Below are 23821 nucleotides of genomic sequence, written 5' to 3'. Positions count from 1 at the left end.
TTGAGCGGAAGGACTGCTGGGATTGTGATGAACAATGTGTGTGCTTTATTATAATTTCTAGGAAGCTGTCAATTCTTGCTGAGTTACCCATCGTGCAGTGCGAATTGGTATAAGATGCTAAGGTTTGTTTGGGTGCTGGATCAGAGAATCCGGGTTTGCTGCCTCATTTGTATCCTGCAAGAGGTTCTTTGGAAGATCTGTCTGACTCCAAAGCCTCCACCCCTAAAGCACAGAGGACAGCTGACAAGAACATGTGTTCCACTTCCACCCACGCATTTAGGAGCTAGGTAGAACCCAAGCATTTAGGAGTTATGGATAGCTACCAAGAGTGAACCCTACAACGAGGGGTTCAGAACACTGTCAGGTCAAAGTTCAGGGAACAGGTTCACAAGGTGGCAAAAGTGGACTAAAAGTGACCAAGATACGAGAGGTTCTCACCTTTTGCTATTGCTGGTCCGGGGGTGTCATCCTTAGACCTCCCGTCTCCGGGCCTAAAGATAGGCTGTCTCCACTGCATGTGTTCATGTCCACGAGTCTGCTGCTGCGGGTCGCGCTCCCAGGCCTCGGGTGTCCTCGGGCTGCTGGGTGGGCATCTCCGCTCGCATGGTGGGTATGTCATTGGGTCTTTTGAAAAGGCCCCAGGCTCCCAGCCAGGGACTCTTCCATAAGCCTGCGGTGAAGAGCTGGGTTCCTGGCCATCCTGCCTCCTTAAGCCGTCGGGTTGGCCCCTTCCCGTTGGGAGAAGTTGGCCGGGTTTGTGGGGTACAGTCTCTGGGTACCACAGCCTGTACCACAGTGGGCTGTCGTGCTGAGTTTCTGGCTCACACCGCTTGCCACTTGCAGTGCTCTGGTAGCTCCATCTTGGCTCAGACCCATTCGGTCTGGTCGGTGAATGCTCTCCCTGGCATCCTTGGTCATGCACAGCGGGACCAGTGGCCCAGCTCTGGTCTGACGTAGAGTTGCAGGGTGATGCTCTGGACCCATAGTTACTCTTAGTGGCTTGGGGTATAGCCCTTTGTCCCCAGTCGTGATCGATGTGTTTGAGCTTGCTGCTGTGGGGCCGCCCCCATTCTGTAGGGGGCATGCAAGGGGTTGAATGTGGCCACCAATGCTGGTCTTCAAGAGGAGCTTGCAGCAAAGTTCGAGGCGCCCATCTTGTATCTGGAAGTGGGGCGGATGGGAAAGTTCTAGACCCACAGTTCTGATCAGAGACAGAGGCTTGGGGCGGGGTTCTGGGCTCCCGGTTCAGATCTGGGATAGGTGCTTGGGGAGGGGTGCGGCGCCCCCAGGTATGCTCTGAGACAGATACTTGGGGAGGGGTTCTGGGCTCTCGGTTCTGCTTCGGGGTAGGTTCTTGGGGAGGGGTTCTGTACCCCCAATTCTGATCTGAGAGAGATGTTTTGGGAGGGGTTCTAGGGTCATGGCTCTGACCTGGGTTAGGTGTTTGGGGAGGCGTTCTAGTCCCCCACTTGTTAGCTGTGACTGAGGAATGCAGAAAGGGTTGCTGACCAGTGTAAGGACCTTGTGGAGAGGTTTTAAAGCCCGGGTTCACATCTGAGATAGGGACATGGCGCGATGTTCTAGGCCCCCGGTTCAGATCTGCGCCAAGGGATTGCGTATGCGTTCTGGACTCTGGGTTCGGATCTGCTTGTGAGCTGTGTGGTGAAGTTGTAGGCCTCCATCGCTGATCAGACGGGTAGGTCACCGGTCTCTGGTTCTGATCTGAGATAGGGGTGTCCGGTGAGGTCCCAGGTCTCCAGCCCTCGTGTCTGATAGGGGTATGCAGGTAAGCCCCAGATCTCCGGCCCTGATCTGAGGTAGGGTCATGAGGTGGGGTACCAGGTCTCTGGTCCTGCTCTCTGTTAGGGGAGGGAGGGGGAGTCCCGGGTCTCCAGCCCTGGCCTCTGATAGGGAAGCCCGAGGAAATCCCAGATTCGTGCACCTCATCTCTGATGGGGATTTTCGGGGACACCCCAGCTCTCCAGCCCTGGTCTCTGATGGGGGGTTGAGGGGAAGCAGTGGGTTCCCCGCTCTGCCCTTCACTAAGGGCCTGTGGGGGGGATGCGCTGGCTCTCCAGTCCTCGTTGGCTGTATGGCTGTAGGGCGGCGTCGGGCGCCTAGAGTCTCGATCTGGGATAGCGCCGAAGGGTGACGTTCTAGGCACAATGCCTCGGTCAGGGACAGTGCTGCGGGGGGTAGCGTCGTCTGCCGAGCCTGGGGAAGTGATGTTTCGGAAACTCCGATCATTCAAACCACTGAAGACCGAGGCCCTGCGGCCCGCACTCCGATCGATCCCGTGGGGGAAGGGGGAAGCCTCGAGCGCCTCACACCCGTTATGGCTGAGCAGCCTCCAGGCGCTGTCTTCAAGCTGAAAAACACGGAGCCCCCCCTCCTGGCCGGCGCTGGGAGCTCGGAAGCGGGCCATCCGTCTGGCACGGCCCCCGACCGTCTGTCCCTGGCCGGCGGGGGCCCTGTGCGGCTCATAGTGCCCGGCCCGGCCAGGGATTGTGTCTATTCAATGGTGGAGGGCGTGTAGGAGGGTGGGGCGGAGGCAGCGCCCAGAAGGCCAGAGATCTGCCAGATAGCGCCTCTTCCAGACTGGACGGGGCTCAGCGGGGCCCCATCTGCAGTGGGCGCCAAAAGGGCCAGTAAACGGGGCTATGAGCATGAGCCAGGCCCAGGTGCGCCTCGAAGCCGACCGTGTTTGGGTGTGTCAGAATCACACTGTACTAAGCGTGGGGAGCGCCCCGGGGAGACCCCCAAAGGCAAAAACTTCACGAAAGTACCCAACGTGATACTAAGAATGACGTCATGAAGCTTTATGGTACACGTGCGAGTCTGACACCACAGAAGAAATACTGGTGATAAACTCGTACAGGACACGTGAAGATCTGACGTCACAAGGGTACTGGTGGTAGGGAGCCCTTGGAAATCAGGCCACGGAAAACAGACTGTATAAAGCGTCCCTGACATGGAAATGTAGTTAGAGAACACCCCTTCCCCCTAAAAACACGATACATGATGGCGGGCAACTGCACACTGTCTTTGAGAGCTGGTATGAATCATTCACCCATGGAGCTGGTGTGAATCATTCACCCATGAATCTGGTATGATCACTGACCCATGGAGCTGGTATGATCACTGACCCATGGAGCTGGTGTGAATCATTGGTGACCTGCACGTGCAGTGACAGGTGACCGACCCCATGTCTTGGTGGATCTGCATGTGAAGTAGCATTAGCACCAGGTGACCCCATGTTTTAATGACCTGCACATGTAGTGGCCGGTGACCCCATGTCTTGGCAGACCTGCATGTGCAGTGGCAGGTGACCCCATGTCTTGGTGACCTGCACATGTAGTGGCCGGTGACCCCATGTTTTGATGACCTGCACATGTAGTGGCCGGTGACCCCATGTTTTGATGACCTGCACATGTAGTGGCCGGTGACCCCATGTTTTGATGACCTGCACATGTAGTGGCCGGTGACCCCATGTTTTGGTGGATCTGCACATGCAGTGGCAGGTGACACCATGTCTTGGTGACCTGCACAAGCTGTGGCAGGTGGCCCCGTGTCTGGGTGGATCTACAGGTGCTGTGGTAGGTGATCCTGTGTTTTGGTGGACCTGCGCATGCAGTGGTAGGCGATCCTGTGTTTTGGTGGACCTGCACATGCAGTGGTAGGTGATCCTGTGTTTTGGTGGACCTGCGCATGCAGTGGCAGGTGGCCCCATGTCTTGGTGGACCTGTGCATGCAGTGGCAGGTGGCCACATGTCTGGGTGACCTGCACATGCAGTGGCAGGTGGTCTCGTGTCTGGGTGGACCTACAAGTGCAGTGGCAGGTGGCACCATGTCTGGGTGGACCTGCACTTGCAGTGGCCCCATGTCTGAGTGGACCTGTGCATGCAGAGGCAGGTGGCCCCATGTCTGGGTGACCTGCACGTGCAGTGGCAGGTGGCCCCATTGCACGTGCAGTAGCAGCAGCAGCAGGTCACATACAGCTGTGTGCCCTCGATGCCATTAGAGACCCTTGTATCGGGGTAGGCCCAGTTATCAGTGTAAGAGGCACAGGGCACCCCAGAGCTGGGGATGGGAGGGGGCAGTTTATCAAGTAGTGCCAACACCTGGAGAGGCCCCTATTGTGACTCAAAGTCGCATGCCGAGGATTGAGGGACGCACTGTGCCAGGAGGCCAGCAGCACCAGCCCCCCAGAGCTGAGGTCACCCCCTGTGGTGAGTTAGTACCCGCCTCCCACCCCCTGGGGGCCCTTCTCCCGGTTATGGCGCCCGGTGGTCCCTGTTTTATCGGGGGGCGGGGGGTGTCAGTTGGGGGAGAAGGGGGCCGGTCGGGGTCTGCGCTAGGCCGGGGCGCCGTTGCCAGGGTGACTGCCCTCTGTTGCACGCGCGCAGGTAACAATGGGCGCGTCACGGCGCGGGGGCGGTATAAGAGGTGCGCGCGGGGCCCCCCCCGCCATCACTTGCTTCCAGCCGCGGACGCCGCAGCACCCGTAGGTAGCCAGGAGCAGAGAGACGGTGCCCCCCCGGCCGGACATGGAGCTACTGCAGAGCCACGAGGTGGAGGCCCTCCGGTGCGAGAACGTGCGCCTGCTGACGGAGAACGGCGAGCTGCGAAAGATGGTGGGCCTGATGCAGGAGAACCTGGAGCTGCGGTGCACCCTGCGCGACCACGAGAGCCGCGTGCGCACCCTCAGCCCCCCGGGCAAGGAGCACAAGGACAAGGAGGGCCACTGCAGCAAGGGTGAGTGCCCGCCGGGGGGCCCCAAAGAATGGGTGCCCCACCCCATGGGGCACTGTCAGGGGTCTCCATAGAACTCCATGGGTACCCCCCTCCCCGTGGGGCTCTGCCAGGGGTCTCCATAGAACACAATGGGTGCCCCCCCCACCCGTGGGACACAGCCCGGGGGTCTGCATAGAACACCATGGGTGCCCCCCCCGTGGGGCACTGCCAGGGGTCTCTATAGAACACCATGGGTACCCCCTCCCCGTGCGGCACTGCCAGGGGGTCCCCATAGAACACCATGGGTGCCCCCCTCCCCGTGGGGCAATGCCAGGGGTCTCCATAGAACACCATGGGTACCCCCCTCCCTGTGCAGCACTGCCAGGGGGTCCCCGTAGACCACCATGGGTGCCCCCCATGGGGCACTACCAGGGGTCTTCATAGAACACCATGGGCACCCCCCTCCCCGTGGGGCACTGCCAGGGGTCTCCATAGAACACCATGGGTGCCCCCCCGTTGGGCACTGTCAGTGGGGCACCATAGGCAATCCCCCCCGTGGGCACTGCCAGGGGTCTCCATAGAACACCATGGCACCCCACACCCCCATGGGCACTGCCAGGGATCTCCATAGAACACAATGGCACCCCAGTGGGCACTACCAGGGGACTCCATAGAACACCATGGGTACCCCCCATGGGCCACTGCCAGGGGGTCCTCATAGAACACCATGCCCCCCGTGGGGCATTGCCAGGGGTCTCCATAGAAAACCAATGGGTACCCCCCCCCACAGTGCGGCACACTCAGGGGTCACCGTAGAACACCATAGGTACCCCCCCGGTGGTGCACTGTGAGGAAGGCCCCCATAGAACTCCATGGGCCCCTGTGGGGTACTGCCAGAGGGTCTCCATAGAACACCATCCCCACCCCCCCAGTGGAGCGCTGCCAGAGGGTCCCCCATAGAACACCATGAGTGCCCATATAACACCATGACCCCTCCCAGTGGGGAAATGCCAATGGGTCCCTCATAACCATGGGTAACATGTGGGGCACTAAGAGGGGGTACTCTATAGAACACCATGGACCCCTCGTGGGGCACTACGAGGGAATCCCCCATAGAACAATATGGCGAAGAGGGAGGGTCCCCTTTCCCTCAAGTAATATACCAGGTTGCACGCAACAATGACTGTGAGAAGAGGGTACTCCCCCCTTTTACTGGCAGGCAACGCCACCAAGTGTGGTGCCTGAGAACCATTCACATGCTACTCTTCATGGCTCATTTCTTCACAATGGGAGTCACCTCATCACTAAGTGGTCACCATGGAGATGAACCTCAGACGCTACCCATGGTCTCCCTCTTCATGACTCTTGAAAAATGCCTGGATACCCTCTTATACCCTCTTGGGTGATTAGTGCGCTATACAAATCAACGTAACATAACTACTCTGATTCCACACCTCTCTGTAAACTTGAGGAACATTCAAATCCCCAAATGGGAAACCATGAAGGATCTCACCAGAGCCACTGATGACGGTGAAAGCACATGACTCGCAGATTCAAAATGGAACCAACAACACAACTTTAGGTCCTCAAAACTACTACACGTCTGTTGTATTTTATAATGCGGCACCAAGAAGCCAGTTGTGTTCCAAGTACATGCTACAGATCACATATGGGGCACTGATCATGCCATGACCATGAAGGTCACAACGGCCACAATGTACTGACATGACAACCGCAGGCAGGAGGTCATCAGTATCTATTAGAAAATGGATGCATCATTCTGTTCAGGGTGCTCTGACAAGGGTATGATCTTCTGTAGTGCCCTCCTTCCAAAACATTAAATGATTCAATTTGTAGGGAATCGATAGGCCAGCTTGGAATATTTACAAGATTGTTTTAAAGTAAAGTCTTTAACAGAGTATGTGAGCGCATTGGTTTTTGTGGAACATCAATACTCAAGGATGGTGTTTTGAGTAATCAAGTAGTAGTAGTAGTAATAACTTTATTCGATTGTAATCTTTACAATCATAAAAGTACAATTCATAAAACATACATTCATAAACAAATTTCATAAACAATTTAAAAACGAGCTATCCAGTTCATTTGTAAGACAGGCAGATTATGTAAGCATTAAGAACCAGAGCAACAGGCAGGACAAGCAGGTTAAGAATATAAATAATTATACAAAGTTAAAAAGATTAAGAGGTACAACAGTAATAACAAGTATTTTATGATCAGTCTGTGTAATCAATGGTATTTCATGGGGAGTCTTTATGCAGTGGTATTTTATGGACGGTCTTTGACTATCCAATTGTATTTTATGGACGGTCTTTGAGTATTCAATGGTATTTTATGTATTGTGTTTGAATATCCAATGGTATTTTATGGACGGTCTTTGATTACTCATTGGTAGTTTACTGACGGTCTTTGAGCATCCAATAGTATTTTATGGGCAGTCTTTGAGCATTCAGTGGTATTTTATGGACGGCCTTGGAGTATTCAATGGCCTTTTTTGGACGGTCTTTGAGTATTCAATGGTATTTTATGGACGTTTTTGAGTATCCAATGGTATTTTATGGACGGTCTTTGAGTATCCAATGGTATTTTATGGACGGTCTTTGAGTATCCAATGGTATGGCGGTCTTTGAGTATCCAATTGTATTTTATGGACGGTCTTTGAGTATTCAATGGTATTTTATGTATTGTCTTTGAGTATCCAATGGTATTTTATGGACGGTCTTTGATTATTCATTGGTAGTTTACTGATGGTCTTTGAGCATCCAATAGTATTTTATGGGCAGTCTTTGAGCATTCAGTGGTATTTTATGGACGCCTTGGAGTATTCAATGGTATTTTAGGGGACGGTCTTTGAGTATTCATTGGTATTTTATGGACGGTCTTTGAGTATCCAATGGTATTTTATGGACGGTCCTTGAGTATTCAATGGTATTTTAGGGGACGGTCTTTGAGTATCCAATGGTATTTTATGGACGGCCTTGGAGTATTCAATGGTATTTTATGGACGGTCTTTTGAGTATTCAATGGTATTTTAGGGGACGGTCTTTGAGTATCCAATAGTATTTTAGGGGACGGTCTTTGAATATCCAATGGTATTTTATGGACGGTCTTTGAGTATCCAATAGTATTTTGCAGACCCTCTTTAATCAATGGTATTTGCCCAAGATTTGCGAGAAATCGGTAGGTTTGCGACAAATGTAACAGTGTAAATGCCATTTGTGAAGGGGTCTGCGTGTCCCTGACGGTGGCCATGGGCCAGGCTGTGGGCTTCAGTCTGAAGCCGGCTGTGGAGGTGGAAGAGGCCTGTGTTTTACATTGTGGCTGTCTCTGTGCTCGGGCAGCCGGATATGGAGAGAGCAGGCCCCTTGTGCTCAGGTTTTGTCCCTCCAGGCCCCCTGTTCCCAAGATCTAGTGCTCCAGGACCCCTGTGCTCAGGTTTTGTCCCTCCAGGCCCCCTGTGTCCAAGTTCTGGCCCTCCAGTCCCCCTATGCCCTGGTTCTGTCCCTCCAGGCCTCCTGTGCCCAGGTTCTGGCCCTCCAGTCCTCATGTGACCAGGTTCTGGCCCTTCAGGTGCCCCCCGTGCTCAGGTTTTGTCCCTCCAGGCCAGGGTTCTAGCACTCCAGTTCCCCTGTGCCCAGGTTATGCCCCTCCAGGCCCCGTGCTCAGGTTCTGGCCCTCCAGGCTCCCCCGTGCTCAGGTTGTGTCCCTCCAGGCCAGGTTCTGTCCCTCCAGGCCCCCTGTGCCCAGGTTCTGGCCCTCCAGGCCCCCTGTGCCCAGGTTCCGGCCCTCCAGGCCCCCTGTGCTCTGGTTCTGGCCCTCCAGGCCCCTTGTGCCCAGGTTTCGGCCCTCCAGGCCCCTTGTGCCAAGGTTTCGGCCCTCCAGGCCCCCTGTGCCCAGGTTCTGGCTCTCCAGGCCCTCTGTGCTCAGGGTTTGGCCCAGGCCCTCTGTGCTCAGGGTTTGACCCTCCTGGCCCTCTGTGCCCAGGTTTTGGCCCTCCAGGCCCCCTGTGCCCAGGTGGTTCTGGCCCTCCAGCCCCCCTGTGCCCAGGTTTTGGCCCTCTAGTACCCCTGTGCCCAGGTTCCGGCCCTCCAGGCCCCCTGTGCTCAGGTTCTGGCCCTCCAGGCCCCCTGTGCTCAGGTTCTGGCCCCCCAGGCCCCTTGTGCTCAGATTTCAGCCCGCCAGGCCCCCTGTGCCCAGGTTCTGACTCTCCAGTCCCTCTGTGCTCAGGGTTTGGCCCTTCAGGCCCCCCTGTGCCCAGGTTTAGGCCCTCCAGGCCCTCTGTGCCCAGGTTTTGGCCCTCCAGGCCCCCTGTGCCCAGGTGGTTCTGGCTCTCCAGGCCCTCTGTGCCCAGGGTTTAGGCCCGCCAGGCCCCCTGTGCCCAGGTTCTGACTCTCCAGTCCCTCTGTGCTCAGGGTTTGGCCCTTCAGGCCCCCCTGTGCCCAGGTTTAGGCCCTCCAGGCCCTCTGTGCCCAGGTTTTGGCCCTCCAGGCCCCCTGTGCCCAGGTGGTTCTGGCTCTCCAGGCCCTCTGTGCCCAGGGTTTAGGCCCTCCAGGCCCCCTATGCCCAGGTTTTGGCTCCCACTGGCATTGGCGTACAATAACTGGCATTCAGAGCTTGTGTACTTTTGAACAGGAGCCTCGGCAGAGGTCAAGGTTCTGGAACCGCGGCAACGCCTAGCGGGAAGTGACGTCACAGCAGCCCTGTAGCCACGCCCCTGGGCCCTACCACTGACTGTGGTGCCAGGGATACACGATCCATGCCACGCGGGGAGGGGTACAGCCGTTTAGACATAGAGTACTCGGTGTTGAATGAGGGTGAGGGCAGATCTGAGGTCATACAGGGGCAGGGAGCATACAATACAGGAACAGCCAGAGATGAAGTGAAACCTAGGGGGGCTTGCGAGGAGCGAGATAGGGTGAGACAGTCGGTACAAGCGCAGAGAAGGGGGGCACAACATATCAGCTGGGCACCAGAGTGAGGTAACGAAGGGTTCAGCTTTACAATCCGATGGGGTGAGAGGGTCACATCCTGAGAAAATAAGGGACGCGTTATTGGAAGGTATAAACAGTGAGACTGAGTGCAGATCTATGTTAGAGGCACTTGAAAGGGAAGGGGTTCAAGATACGAGGCAATTAATGGCCCATAATGTGAGAGTGAAGGTGAGGGGGGGCTCAATCTGTGCGAAAGAGGTATGTGAGAGTGAGGGGCGCAGGTCAGAGAGAATGAGGGGTTCTATCACGAGCGCAGGGTACATAGAGTCTGAAGGTCTCAAGACGTGAGTGAATGTGGGCCACATACAATGAGAGAACAGATGATGCTGTGTGTAAGAGGTATGTGAGAGTGAGGGGCGCAGGTCACGAGAGAATGAGGGGTTCTGTCACGAGCGCAGGGTACATAGAGTCAGAAGGTCTCAAGACGTGAGTGAATGTGGGCCACATACAATGAGAGAACAGATGATGCTGTGTGTAAGAGGTATGTGAGAGTGAGGGGCGCAGGTCACGAGAGAATGAGGGGTTCTATCACGAGCGCAGGGTACATAGAGTCAGAAGGTCTCAAGACGTGAGTGAATGTGGGCCACATACAATGAGAGAACAGATGATGCTGTGTGTAAGAGGTATGTGAGAGTGAGGGGCGCAGGTCACGAGAGAATGAGGGGTTCTATCACGAGCGCAGGGTACATAGTCAGAAGGTCTCAAGACGTGAGTGAATGTGGGCCACATACAATGAGAGAACAGATGATGCTGTGTGTAAGAGGTATGTGAGAGTGAGGGGTGCATGTCACGAGAGAATGAGGGGTTCTATCACGAGCGCAGGGTACATAGAGTCAGAAGGTCTCAAGACGTGAGTGAATGTGGGCCACATACAATGAGAGAACAGATGATGCTGTGTGTAAGAGGTATGTGAAAGTGAGGGGCGCAGGTCACGAGAGTATGAGGGGTTCTATCACGAGCGCAGGGTACATAGAGTCAGAAGGTCTCAAGACGTGAGTGAATGTGGGCCACATACAATGAGAGAACAGATGATGCTGTGTGTAAGAGGTATGTGAGAGTGAGGGGCGCAGGTCACAAGAGAATGAGGGGTTCTATCACGAGCGCAGGGTACATAGAGTCAGAAGGTCTCAAGACGTGAGTGAATGTGGCCACATACAATGAGAGAACAGATGATGCTGTGTGTAAGAGGTATGTGAGAGTGAGGGGCGCAGGTCACGAGAGAATGAGGGGTTCTATCACGAGCGCAGGGTACATAGAGTCAGAAGGTCTCAAGACGTGAGTGAATGTGGGCCACATACAATGAGAGAACAGATGATGCTGTGTGTAAGAGGTATGTGAGAGTGAGGGGCGCAGGTCACAAGAGAATGAGGGGTTCTATCACGAGCGCAGGGTACATAGAGTCAGAAGGTCTCAAGACGTGAGTGAATGTGGGCCACATACAATGAGAGAACAGATGATGCTGTGTGTAAGAGGTATGTGAGAGTGAGGGGTGCATGTCACGAGAGAATGAGGGGTTCTGTCACGAGCGCAGGGTACGTAGTCAGAAGGTCTCAAGACGTGAGTGAATGTGGGCCACATACAATGAGAGAACATATGATGCTGTGTGTAAGAGGTATGTGAGAGTGAGGGGCGCATGTCACGAGAGAATGAGGGGTTCTATCACGAGCGCGGGGTACATAGAGTCAAAGGTCTCAAGACGTGAGTGAATGTGGGCCACATACAATGAGAGAACAGATGATGCTGTGTGTAAGGTATGTGAGAGTGAGGGATGCGTGTCACGAGAGAATGAGGGGTTCTATCACGAGCGCGGGGTACATAGAGTCAGAAGGTCTCAAGACGTGAGTGAATGTGGGCCACATACAATGAGAGAACAGATGATGCTGTGTGTAAGAGGTATGTGAGAGTGAGGGGCGCAGGTCACGAGAGAATGAGGGGTTCTATCACGAGCGCAGGGTACATAGAGTCTGAAGGTCTCAAGACGTGAGTGAATGTGGGCCACATACAATGAGAGAACAGATTATGCTGTGTGTAAGAGGTATGTGAGAGTGAGGGGCCCAGGTCACGAGAGAATGAGGGGTTCTGTCACGAGCGCAGGGTACATAGAGTCAGAAGGTCTCAAGACGTGAGTGAATGTGGGCCACATACAATGAGAGAACAGATGATGCTGTGTGTAAGAGGTATGTGAGAGTGAGGGGCGCAGGTCACGAGAGAATGAGGGGTTCTATCACGAGCGCAGGGTACATAGAGTCTGAAGGTCTCAAGACGTGAGTGAATGTGGGCCACATACAATGAGAGAACAGATGATGCTGTGTGTAAGAGGTATGTGAGAGTGAGGGGCGCAGGTCACAAGAGAATGAGGGGTTCTGTCATGAGCGCAGGGTACATAGAGTCAGAAGGTCTCAAGACGTGAGTGAATGTGGGCCACATACAATGAGAGAACAGATGATGCTGTGTGTAAGAGGTATGTGAGAGTGAGGGGCGCAGGTCACAAGAGAATGAGGGGTTCTATCACGAGCGCAGGGTACATAGAGTCAGAAGGTCTCAAGACGTGAGTGAATGTGGCCACATACAATGAGAGAACAGATGATGCTGTGTGTAAGAGGTATGTGAGAGTGAGGGGCGCAGGTCACGAGAGAATGAGGGGTTCTATCACGAGCGCAGGGTACATAGAGTCAGAAGGTCTCAAGACGTGAGTGAATGTGGGCCACATACAATGAGAGAACAGATGATGCTGTGTGTAAGAGGTATGTGAGAGTGAGGGGCGCAGGTCACAAGAGAATGAGGGGTTCTATCACGAGCGCAGGGTACATAGAGTCAGAAGGTCTCAAGACGTGAGTGAATGTGGGCCACATACAATGAGAGAACAGATGATGCTGTGTGTAAGAGGTATGTGAGAGTGAGGGGTGCATGTCACGAGAGAATGAGGGGTTCTGTCATGAGCGCAGGGTACATAGTCAGAAGGTCTCAAGACGTGAGTGAATGTGGGCCACATACAATGAGAGAACAGATGATGCTGTGTGTAAGAGGTATGTGAGAGTGAGGGGCGCATGTCACGAGAGAATGAGGGGTTCTATCACGAGCGCGGGGTACATAGAGTCAAAGGTCTCAAGACGTGAGTGAATGTGGGCCACATACAATGAGAGAACAGATGATGCTGTGTGTAAGGTATGTGAGAGTGAGGGATGCGTGGCAAGAGAGAATGAGGGGTTCTATCACGAGCGCGGGGTACATAGAGTCAGAAGGTCTCAAGACGTGAGTGAATGTGGGCCACATACAATGAGAGAACAGATGATGCTGTGTGTAAGAGGTATGTGAGAGTGAGGGGCGCAGGTCACGAGAGAATGAGGGGTTCTATCACGAGCGCAGGGTACATAGAGTCTGAAGGTCTCAAGACGTGAGTGAATGTGGGCCACATACAATGAGAGAACAGATGATGCTGTGTGTAAGAGGTATGTGAGAGTGAGGGGCCCAGGTCACGAGAGAATGAGGGGTTCTGTCACGAGCGCAGGGTACATAGAGTCAGAAGGTCTCAAGACGTGAGTGAATGTGGGCCACATACAATGAGAGAACAGATGATGCTGTGTGTAAGAGGTATGTGAGAGTGAGGGGCGCAGGTCACGAGAGAATGAGGGGTTCTATCACGAGCGCAGGGTACATAGAGTCTGAAGGTCTCAAGACGTGAGTGAATGTGGGCCACATACAATGAGAGAACAGATGATGCTGTGTGTAAGAGGTATGTGAGAGTGAGGGGCGCAGGTCACAAGAGAATGAGGGGTTCTATCACAAGCGCAGGGTACATAGAGTCAGAAGGTCTCAAGACGTGAGTGAATGTGGGCCACATACAATGAGAGAACAGATGATGCTGTGTGTAAGAGGTATGTGGGAGTGAGGGGTGCATGTCACGAGAGAATGAGGGGTTCTATCACGAGCGCAGGGTACATAGAGTCAGAAGGTCTCAAGACGTGAGTGAATGTGGGCCACATACAATGAGAGAACAGATGATGCTGTGTGTAAGAGGTATGTGAGAGTGAGGGGCACAGGTCACGAGAGAATGAGGGGTTCTATCATGAGCGCAGGGTACATAGAGTCAGAAGGTCTCAAGACGTGAGTGAATGTGGCCACATACAATGAGAGAACAGATGATGCTGTGTGTAAGAGGTATGTGAGAGTGAGGGGTGCATGTCACGAGAGAATGAGGGGTTCTATCACGAGCGCAGGGTACATAGAGTCAGAAGGTCTCAAGACGTGAGTGAATGTGGGCCACATACAATGAGAGAACAGATGATGCTGTGTGTAAGAGGTATGTGAGAGTGAGGGGCGCAGGTCACGAGAGAATGAGGGGTTCTATCACGAGCGCAGGGTACATAGAGTCAGAAGGTCTCAAGACGTGAGTGAATGTGGGCCACATACAATGAGAGAACAGATGATGCTGTGTGTAAGAGGTATGTGAGAGTGAGGGATGCGTGTCACGAGAGAATGAGGGGTTCTGTCACGAGCGCAGGGTACATAGAGTCAGAAGGTCTCAAGACGTGAGTGAATGTGGGCCACATACAATGAGAGAACAGATGATGCTGTGTGTAAGAGGTATGTGAGAGTGAGGGATGCGTGTCACGAGAGAATGAGGGGTTCTGTCATGAGCGCAGGGTACATAGAGTCAGAAGGTCTCAAGACGTGAGTGAATGTGGGCCACATACAATGAGAGAACAGATGATGCTGTGTGTAAGAGGTATGTGAGAGTGAGGGGCGCAGGTCACGAGAGAATGAGGGGTTCTATCACGAGCGCAGGGTACATAGAGTCAGAAGGTCTCAAGACGTGAGTGAATGTGGCCACATACAATGAGAGAACAGATGATGCTGTGTGTAAGAGGTATGTGAGAGTGAGGGGTGCATGTCACGAGAGAATGAGGGGTTCTATCACGAGCGCAGGGTACATAGAGTCAGAAGGTCTCAAGACGTGAGTGAATGTGGGCCACATACAATGAGAGAACAGATGATGCTGTGTGTAAGAAGTATGTGAGAGTGAGGGGCGCAGGTCACGAGAGAATGAGGGGTTCTATCATGAGCGCAGGGTACATAGAGTCAGAAGGTCTCAAGACGTGAGTGAATGTGGGCCACATACAATGAGAGAACAGATGATGCTGTGTGTAAGAGGTACGTGAGAGTGAGGGGCGCAGGTCACGAGAGAATGAGGGGTTCTATCACGAGCGCAGGGTACATAGTCAGAAGGTCTCAAGACGTGAGTGAATGTGGCCACATACAATGAGAGAACAGATGATGCTGTGTGTAAGAGGTATGTGAGAGTGAGGGGCGCAGGTCACGAGAGAATGAGGGGTTCTGTCACGAGCGCAGGGTACATAGTCAGAAGGTCTCAAGACGTGAGTGAATGTGGGCCACATACAATGAGAGAACAGATGATGCTGTGTGTAAGAGGTATGTGAGAGTGAGGGGCGCATGTCACGAGAGAATGAGGGGTTCTGTCACGAGCGCAGGGTACATAGAGTCAGAAGGTCTCAAGACGTGAGTGAATGTGGGCCACATACAATGAGAGAACAGATGATGCTGTGTGTAAGAGGTATGTGAGAGTGAGGGGCGCAGGTCACGAGAGAATGAGGGGTTCTATCACGAGCGCGGGGTACATAGAGTCAGAAGGTCTCAAGACGTGAGTGAATGTGGGCCACATACAATGAGAGAACAGATGATGCTGTGTGTAAGAGGTATGTGAGAGTGAGGGGCGCAGGTCACGAGAGAATGAGGGGTTCTATCACGAGCGCAGGGTACATAGTCAGAAGGTCTCAAGACGTGAGTGAATGTGGGCCACATACAATGAGAGAACAGATGATGCTGTGTGTAAGAGGTATGTGAGAGTGAGGGGCGCAGGTCACGAGAGAATGAGGGGTTCTATCATGAGCGCAGGGTACATAGAGTCAGAAGCTCTCAAGACGTGAGTGAATGTGGGCCACATACAATGAGAGAACAGATGATGCTGTGTGTAAGAGGTATGTGAGAGTGAGGGGCGCAGGTCACGAGAGAATGAGGGGTTCTATCACGAGCGCAGGGTACATAGAGTCAGAAGGTCTCAAGACGTGAGTGAATGTGGGCCACATACAATGAGAGAACAGATGATGCTGTGTGTAAGAGGTATGTGAGAGTGAGGGATGCGTGTCACGAGAGAATGAGGGGTTCTATCACGAGCGCAGGGTACATAGTCAGAAGGTCTCAAGACGTGAGTGAATGTGGGCCACATACAATGAGAGACCAGATGATGCTGTGTGTAAGAGGTATGTGAGAGTGAGGGGCACAGGTCAGAGAGAATGAGGGGTTCTGTCACGAGCGCAGGGTACATAGTCAGAAGGTCTCAAGACGTGAGTGAATGTGGGCCACATACAATGAGAGAACAGATGATGCTGTGTGTAAGAGGTATGTGAGAGTGAGGGGCGCAGGTCACGAGAGAATGAGGGGTTCTATCACGAGCGCAGGGTACATAGAGTCAGAAGGTCTCAAGACGTGAGTGAATGTGGGCCACATACAATGAGAGAACAGATGATGCTGTGTGTAAGAGGTATGTGAGAGTGAGGGATGCGTGTCACGAGAGAATGAGGGGTTCTATCACGAGCGCAGGGTACATAGTCAGAAGGTCTCAAGACGTGAGTGAATGTGGGCCACATACAATGAGAGAACAGATGATGCTGTGTGTAAGAGGTATGTGAGAGTGAGGGGCGCAGGTCATGAGAGAATGAGGGGTTCTGTCACGAGCGCAGGGTACATAGAGTCAGAAGGTCTCAAGACGTGAGTGAATGTGGGCCACATACAATGAGAGAACAGATGATGCTGTGTGTAAGAGGTATGTGAGAGTGAGGGGCGCAGGTCACGAGAGAATGAGGGGTTCTGTCACGAGCGCAGGGTACATAGAGTCAGAAGGTCTCAAGACGTGAGTGAATGTGACCACATACAATGAGAGAACAGATGATGCTGTGTGTAAGAGGTATGTGAGAGTGAGGGGCGCAGGTCACAAGAGAATGAGGGGTTCTATCACAAGCGCAGGGTACATAGAGTCAGAAGGTCTCAAGACGTGAGTGAATGTGGGCCACATACAATGAGAGAACAGATGATGCTGTGTGTAAGAGGTATGTGAGAGTGAGGGATGCGTGTCACGAGAGAATGAGGGGTTCTATCACGAGCGCAGGGTACATAGTCAGAAGGTCTCAAGACGTGAGTGAATGTGGGCCACATACAATGAGAGAACAGATGATGCTGTGTGTAAGAGGTATGTGAGAGTGAGGGGCGCAGGTCACGAGAGAATGAGGGGTTCTATCACGAGCGCAGGGTACATAGAGTCAGAAGGTCTCAAGACGTGAGTGAATGTGGGCCACATACAATGAGAGAACAGATGATGCTGTGTGTAAGAGGTATGTGAGAGTGAGGGGCGCAGGTCACGAGAGAATGAGGGGTTCTATCACGAGCGCAGGGTACATAGAGTCAGAAGGTCTCAAGACGTGAGTGAATGTGGGCCACATACAATGAGAGAACAGATGATGCTGTGTGTAAGAGGTATGTGAGAGTGAGGGATGCGTGTCACGAGAGAATGAGGGGTTCTGTCACGAGCGCAGGGTACATAGAGTCAGAAGGTCTCAAGACGTGAGTGAATGTGGGCCACATACAATGAGAGAACAGATGATGCTGTGTGTAAGAGGTATGTGAGAGTGAGGGATGCGTGTCACGAGAGAATGAGGGGTTCTGTCATGAGCGCAGGGTACATAGAGTCAGAAGGTCTCAAGACGTGAGTGAATGTGGGCCACATACAATGAGAGAACAGATGATGCTGTGTGTAAGAGGTATGTGAGAGTGAGGGGCGCAGGTCACGAGAGAATGAGGGGTTCTATCACGAGCGCAGGGTACATAGAGTCAGAAGGTCTCAAGACGTGAGTGAATGTGGCCACATACAATGAGAGAACAGATGATGCTGTGTGTAAGAGGTATGTGAGAGTGAGGGGTGCATGTCACGAGAGAATGAGGGGTTCTATCACGAGCGCAGGGTACATAGAGTCAGAAGGTCTCAAGACGTGAGTGAATGTGGGCCACATACAATGAGAGAACAGATGATGCTGTGTGTAAGAAGTATGTGAGAGTGAGGGGCGCAGGTCACGAGAGAATGAGGGGTTCTATCATGAGCGCAGGGTACATAGAGTCAGAAGGTCTCAAGACGTGAGTGAATGTGGGCCACATACAATGAGAGAACAGATGATGCTGTGTGTAAGAGGTACGTGAGAGTGAGGGGCGCAGGTCACGAGAGAATGAGGGGTTCTATCACGAGCGCAGGGTACATAGTCAGAAGGTCTCAAGACGTGAGTGAATGTGGCCACATACAATGAGAGAACAGATGATGCTGTGTGTAAGAGGTATGTGAGAGTGAGGGGCGCAGGTCACGAGAGAATGAGGGGTTCTGTCACGAGCGCAGGGTACATAGTCAGAAGGTCTCAAGACGTGAGTGAATGTGGGCCACATACAATGAGAGAACAGATGATGCTGTGTGTAAGAGGTATGTGAGAGTGAGGGGCGCATGTCACGAGAGAATGAGGGGTTCTGTCACGAGCGCAGGGTACATAGAGTCAGAAGGTCTCAAGACGTGAGTGAATGTGGGCCACATACAATGAGAGAACAGATGATGCTGTGTGTAAGAGGTATGTGAGAGTGAGGGGCGCAGGTCACGAGAGAATGAGGGGTTCTATCACGAGCGCGGGGTACATAGAGTCAGAAGGTCTCAAGACGTGAGTGAATGTGGGCCACATACAATGAGAGAACAGATGATGCTGTGTGTAAGAGGTATGTGAGAGTGAGGGGCGCAGGTCACGAGAGAATGAGGGGTTCTATCACGAGCGCAGGGTACATAGTCAGAAGGTCTCAAGACGTGAGTGAATGTGGGCCACATACAATGAGAGAACAGATGATGCTGTGTGTAAGAGGTATGTGAGAGTGAGGGGCGCAGGTCACGAGAGAATGAGGGGTTCTATCATGAGCGCAGGGTACATAGAGTCAGAAGCTCTCAAGACGTGAGTGAATGTGGGCCACATACAATGAGAGAACAGATGATGCTGTGTGTAAGAGGTATGTGAGAGTGAGGGGCGCAGGTCACGAGAGAATGAGGGGTTCTATCACGAGCGCAGGGTACATAGAGTCAGAAGGTCTCAAGACGTGAGTGAATGTGGGCCACATACAATGAGAGAACAGATGATGCTGTGTGTAAGAGGTATGTGAGAGTGAGGGATGCGTGTCACGAGAGAATGAGGGGTTCTATCACGAGCGCAGGGTACATAGTCAGAAGGTCTCAAGACGTGAGTGAATGTGGGCCACATACAATGAGAGACCAGATGATGCTGTGTGTAAGAGGTATGTGAGAGTGAGGGGCACAGGTCAGAGAGAATGAGGGGTTCTGTCACGAGCGCAGGGTACATAGTCAGAAGGTCTCAAGACGTGAGTGAATGTGGGCCACATACAATGAGAGAACAGATGATGCTGTGTGTAAGAGGTATGTGAGAGTGAGGGGCGCAGGTCACGAGAGAATGAGGGGTTCTATCACGAGCGCAGGGTACATAGAGTCAGAAGGTCTCAAGACGTGAGTGAATGTGGGCCACATACAATGAGAGAACAGATGATGCTGTGTGTAAGAGGTATGTGAGAGTGAGGGATGCGTGTCACGAGAGAATGAGGGGTTCTATCACGAGCGCAGGGTACATAGTCAGAAGGTCTCAAGACGTGAGTGAATGTGGGCCACATACAATGAGAGAACAGATGATGCTGTGTGTAAGAGGTATGTGAGAGTGAGGGGCGCAGGTCATGAGAGAATGAGGGGTTCTGTCACGAGCGCAGGGTACATAGAGTCAGAAGGTCTCAAGACGTGAGTGAATGTGGGCCACATACAATGAGAGAACAGATGATGCTGTGTGTAAGAGGTATGTGAGAGTGAGGGGCGCAGGTCACGAGAGAATGAGGGGTTCTGTCACGAGCGCAGGGTACATAGAGTCAGAAGGTCTCAAGACGTGAGTGAATGTGACCACATACAATGAGAGAACAGATGATGCTGTGTGTAAGAGGTATGTGAGAGTGAGGGGTGCATGTCACGAGAGAATGAGGTTCTATCACGAGCGCAGGGTACATAGTCAGAAGGTCTCAAGACGTGAGTGAATGTGGCCACATACAATGAGAGAACAGATGATGCTGTGTGTAAGAGGTATGTGATAGTGAGGGGCGCAGGTCACGAGAGAATGAGGGGTTCTATCACGAGCGCAGGGTACCTAGTCAGAAGGTCTCAAGATGTGAGTGAATGTGGGCCACATACAATGAGAGAACAGATGATGCTGTGTGTAAGAGGTATGTGAGAGTGAGGAGCCCAGGTCACGAGAGAATGAGGGGTTCTGTCACGAGCGCAGGGTACATAGAGTCAGAAGGTCTCAAGACGTGAGTGAATGTGGGCCACATACAATGAGCGAACAGATGATGCTGTGTGTAAGAGGTATGTGAGAGTGAGGGGCCCAGGTCACGAGAGAATGAGGGGTTCCGTCACGAGCGCAGGGTACATAGAGTCAGAAGGTCTCAAGACGTGAGTGAATGTGGGCCACATACAATGAGAGAACAGATGATGCTGTGTGTAAGAGGTATGTGAGAGTGAGGGGCGCAGGTCACGAGAGAATGAGGGGTTCTATCACGAGCGCAGGGTACATAGAGTCAGAAGGTCTCAAGACGTGAGTGAATGTGGCCACATACAATGAGAGAACAGATGATGCTGTGTGTAAGAGGTATGTGAGAGTGAGGGGTGCATGTCACGAGAGAATGAGGGGTTCTATCACGAGCGCAGGGTACATAGAGTCAGAAGGTCTCAAGACGTGAGTGAATGTGGGCCACATACAATGAGAGAACAGATGATGCTGTGTGTAAGAGGTATGTGAGAGTGAGGGGCGCAGGTCACGAGAGAATGAGGGGTTCTATCACGAGCGCAGGGTACATAGAGTCAGAAGGTCTCAAGACGTGAGTGAATGTGGGCCACATACAATGAGAGAACAGATGATGCTGTGTGTAAGGTATGTGAGAGTGAGGGGTGTATGTCATGAGAGAATGAGGGTTTTTATCATGAGTGCAGGGTATATACAGTGAGGGCCTCATGACGTGAAAGAATGAAAGCATACATTGAGGAACAGACAATTAGAGAACAGCTGCGCCAGCCGCTCTCCTCACGCTGCTTCTGGCATCTGTCCCTCCTCTGCAGCTCAACCCCACTTCCTGCCACCGAATAGCCCGCCGCCCCATAGGTATCCCTTGTAAGGGGTCTGTGTGTTGGTGTTTAACTGGGGTAATTTCAGTCTCGGTCTCCGTTCGCTTTAGTTTAGCCTGAGTACCATTCACATGCTACTCTTCATGGCTCATTTCTTCACAATGGGAGTCACATCATCACTAAGTGGTCACCATGGAGATGAACCTCAGACGCTACCCATGGTTTCCCTCTTCATGCTCTTGAAAAATGCCTGGATACCCTCTTATACCCTCTTGGGTGATTAGTGCGCTATACAAATCAACGTAACATAACTACTCTGATTCCACACCTCTCTGTAAAACTTGAGGAACATTCAAATCCCCAAATGGGAAACCATGAAGGATATCATCAGAGCCACTGATGACGGTGAAAGCACATGACTCGCAGATTCAAAATGGCACCAACAACTCAACTTTAGGTCCTCAAAACTACTACACGTCTGTTGTATTTTATAATGCGGCACCAAGAAGCCAGTTGTGTTCCAAGCACATGCTACAAATCACATGGGGCACTGATCATGCCATGACCATGAAGGTCACAATGGCCACAATGTACTGACATGACAACCGCAGGCAGGAGGTCATCAGTATCTATTAGAAAATGGATGCATCATTCTGTTCAGGGTGCTCTGACAAGGGTATGATCTTCTGTAGTGCCCTCATTCCAAAACATTAAATGATTAAATTGGTAAGGAATCGATAGGCCAGCTTGGAATATTTACAAGATTGTTTTAAAGTAAAGTCTTTAACAGAGTATGTGAGCGCATTGGTTTTTGTGGAACATCAATACTCAAGGATGGTGTTTTGAGTAATCAAGTATTTTATGATCAGTCTGTGTAATCAATGGTATTTCATGGGGAGTATTTATGCAGTGGTATTTTATGGACGGTCTTTGACTATCCAATTGTATTTTATGGACGGTCTTTGAGTATTCAATGGTATTTTATGTATTGTCTTTGAATATCCAATGGTATTTTATGGACGGTCTTTGATTATTCATTGGTAGTTTACTGACGGTCTTTGAGCATCCAATAGTATTTTATGGGCAGTCTTTGAGCATTCAGTGGTATTTTGTGGACGGCCTTGGAGTATTCAATGGCCTTTTTTGGACGGTCTTTGAGTATTCAATGGTATTTTATGGACGTTCTTTGAGTATCCAATGGTATTTTATGGACGGTCTTTGAGTATCCAATGGTATTTTATGGACGGTCTTTGAGTATCCAATGGTATGGCGGTCTTTGAGTATCCAATTGTATTTTATGGACGGTCTTTGAGTATTCAATGGTATTTTATGTATTGTCTTTGAGTATCCAATGGTATTTTATGGACGGTCTTTGATTATTCATTGGTAGTTTACTGATGGTCTTTGAGCATCCAATAGTATTTTATGGACAGTCTTTGAGCATTCAGTGGTATTTTATGGACGCCTTGGAGTATTCAATGGTATTTTAGGGGACGGGCTTTGAGTATTCATTGGTATTTTATGGACGGTCTTTGAGTATCCAATGGTATTTTATGGACGGTCCTTGAGTATTCAATGGTATTTTAGGGGACGGTCTTTGAGTATCCAATGGTATTTTATGGACGGCCTTGGAGTATTCAATGGTATTTTAGGGGACGGTCTTTGAGTATCCAATGGTATTTTATGGACGGCCTTGGAGTATTCAATGGTATTTTATGGACGGTCTTTGATTATTCATTGGTAGTTTACTGACGGTCTTTGAGCATCCAATAGTATTTTATGGGCAGTCTTTGAGCATTCAGTGGTATTTTATGGACGGCCTTGGAGTATTCAATGGCATTTTTTGGACGGTCTTTGAGTATTCAATGGTATTTTATGGACGTTCTTTGAGTATCCAATGGTATTTTATGGACGGTCCTTGAGTATTCAATGGTATTTTAGGGGACGGTCTTTGAGTATCCAATGGTATTTTATGGACGGCCTTGGAGTATTCAATGGTATTTTAGGGGACGGTCTTTGAGTATCCAATGATATTTTATGGACGGCCTTGGAGTATTCAATGGTATTTTATGGACGGTCTTTGATTATTCATTGGTAGTTTACTGACGGTATTTGAGCATCCAATAGTATTTTATGGGCAGTCTTTGAGCATTCAGTGGTATTTTATGGACGGCCTTGGAGTATTCAATGGCATTTTTTGGACGGTCTTTGAGTATTCAATGGTATTTTATGGACAGTCTTTGAGTATCCAATGGTATTTTATGGACGGTCTTTGAGTATCAAATGGTATTTTATGGATGGTCTTTGAGTATCCAATGGTATGGCGGTGCCTCACAGAGCCTCACTCTACAGTGGGACCTTTCTCCTGCGCCACTATAGGAGCCACTGCCATTGCAGAAACCACCGCCTCGACGGCCAAAATAAGTCTCCCCAGCACAGTTCGCTGCATCCTGATAAACGCCAGATCACTCTGCAAACATGCCACCGAAGTCTGCGACACCTCCTCCACTCTCGCCCCTAACGTGACCTTCATCACAGAGACCTGGCCCTGGACATCACCGCGGCAACACTCTTCGGCTACAAGACGAAACACAGTGACTGCACCATCAGACACGGAGGTGGCATCGCTCTCAAAGAATCTATCTCCTCCACCATCACCAATGACAAAACCAATACGATTAAGGATCACATGAACTTCTAGCTCAGCATCGATGACAAAACCACCATCAAAGGCACCCTTGCGTACAAACAGCCAGGACCACGGACTGGCCTCAGCAACACCATCATCTGAATTCATCAGAACACTACGTCTTCC

The 23821-nt window shown here is 51.6% G+C and overlaps 1 protein-coding gene across 1 annotated transcript in view; it reads left to right on the top strand.

Moving 5' to 3' along the window:
- The first annotated feature begins 4333 nt into the window (after positions 1-4333).
- LOC146830136 (speriolin-like protein) overlaps positions 4334-23821 on the top strand; it is a 125752-nt gene continuing 106264 nt past the window's right edge. The window contains exon 1 of the mRNA XM_085604018.1: positions 4334-4755. Coding sequence (XP_085460144.1) covers positions 4548-4755 — 208 coding nt within the window. The 5' untranslated portion in view covers positions 4334-4547. The remainder of the gene's footprint in view (positions 4756-23821) is intronic.

Source organism: Triturus cristatus, chromosome 5_1 (genome assembly GCF_964204655.1).
Source record: "Triturus cristatus chromosome 5_1, aTriCri1.1, whole genome shotgun sequence".
In the NCBI taxonomy this organism is placed as follows: domain Eukaryota; kingdom Metazoa; phylum Chordata; class Amphibia; order Caudata; family Salamandridae; genus Triturus; species Triturus cristatus.
The sequence above is the reverse complement of the archived record's forward strand: the minus strand, read 5'-3'. Positions and strand labels throughout refer to the sequence as shown.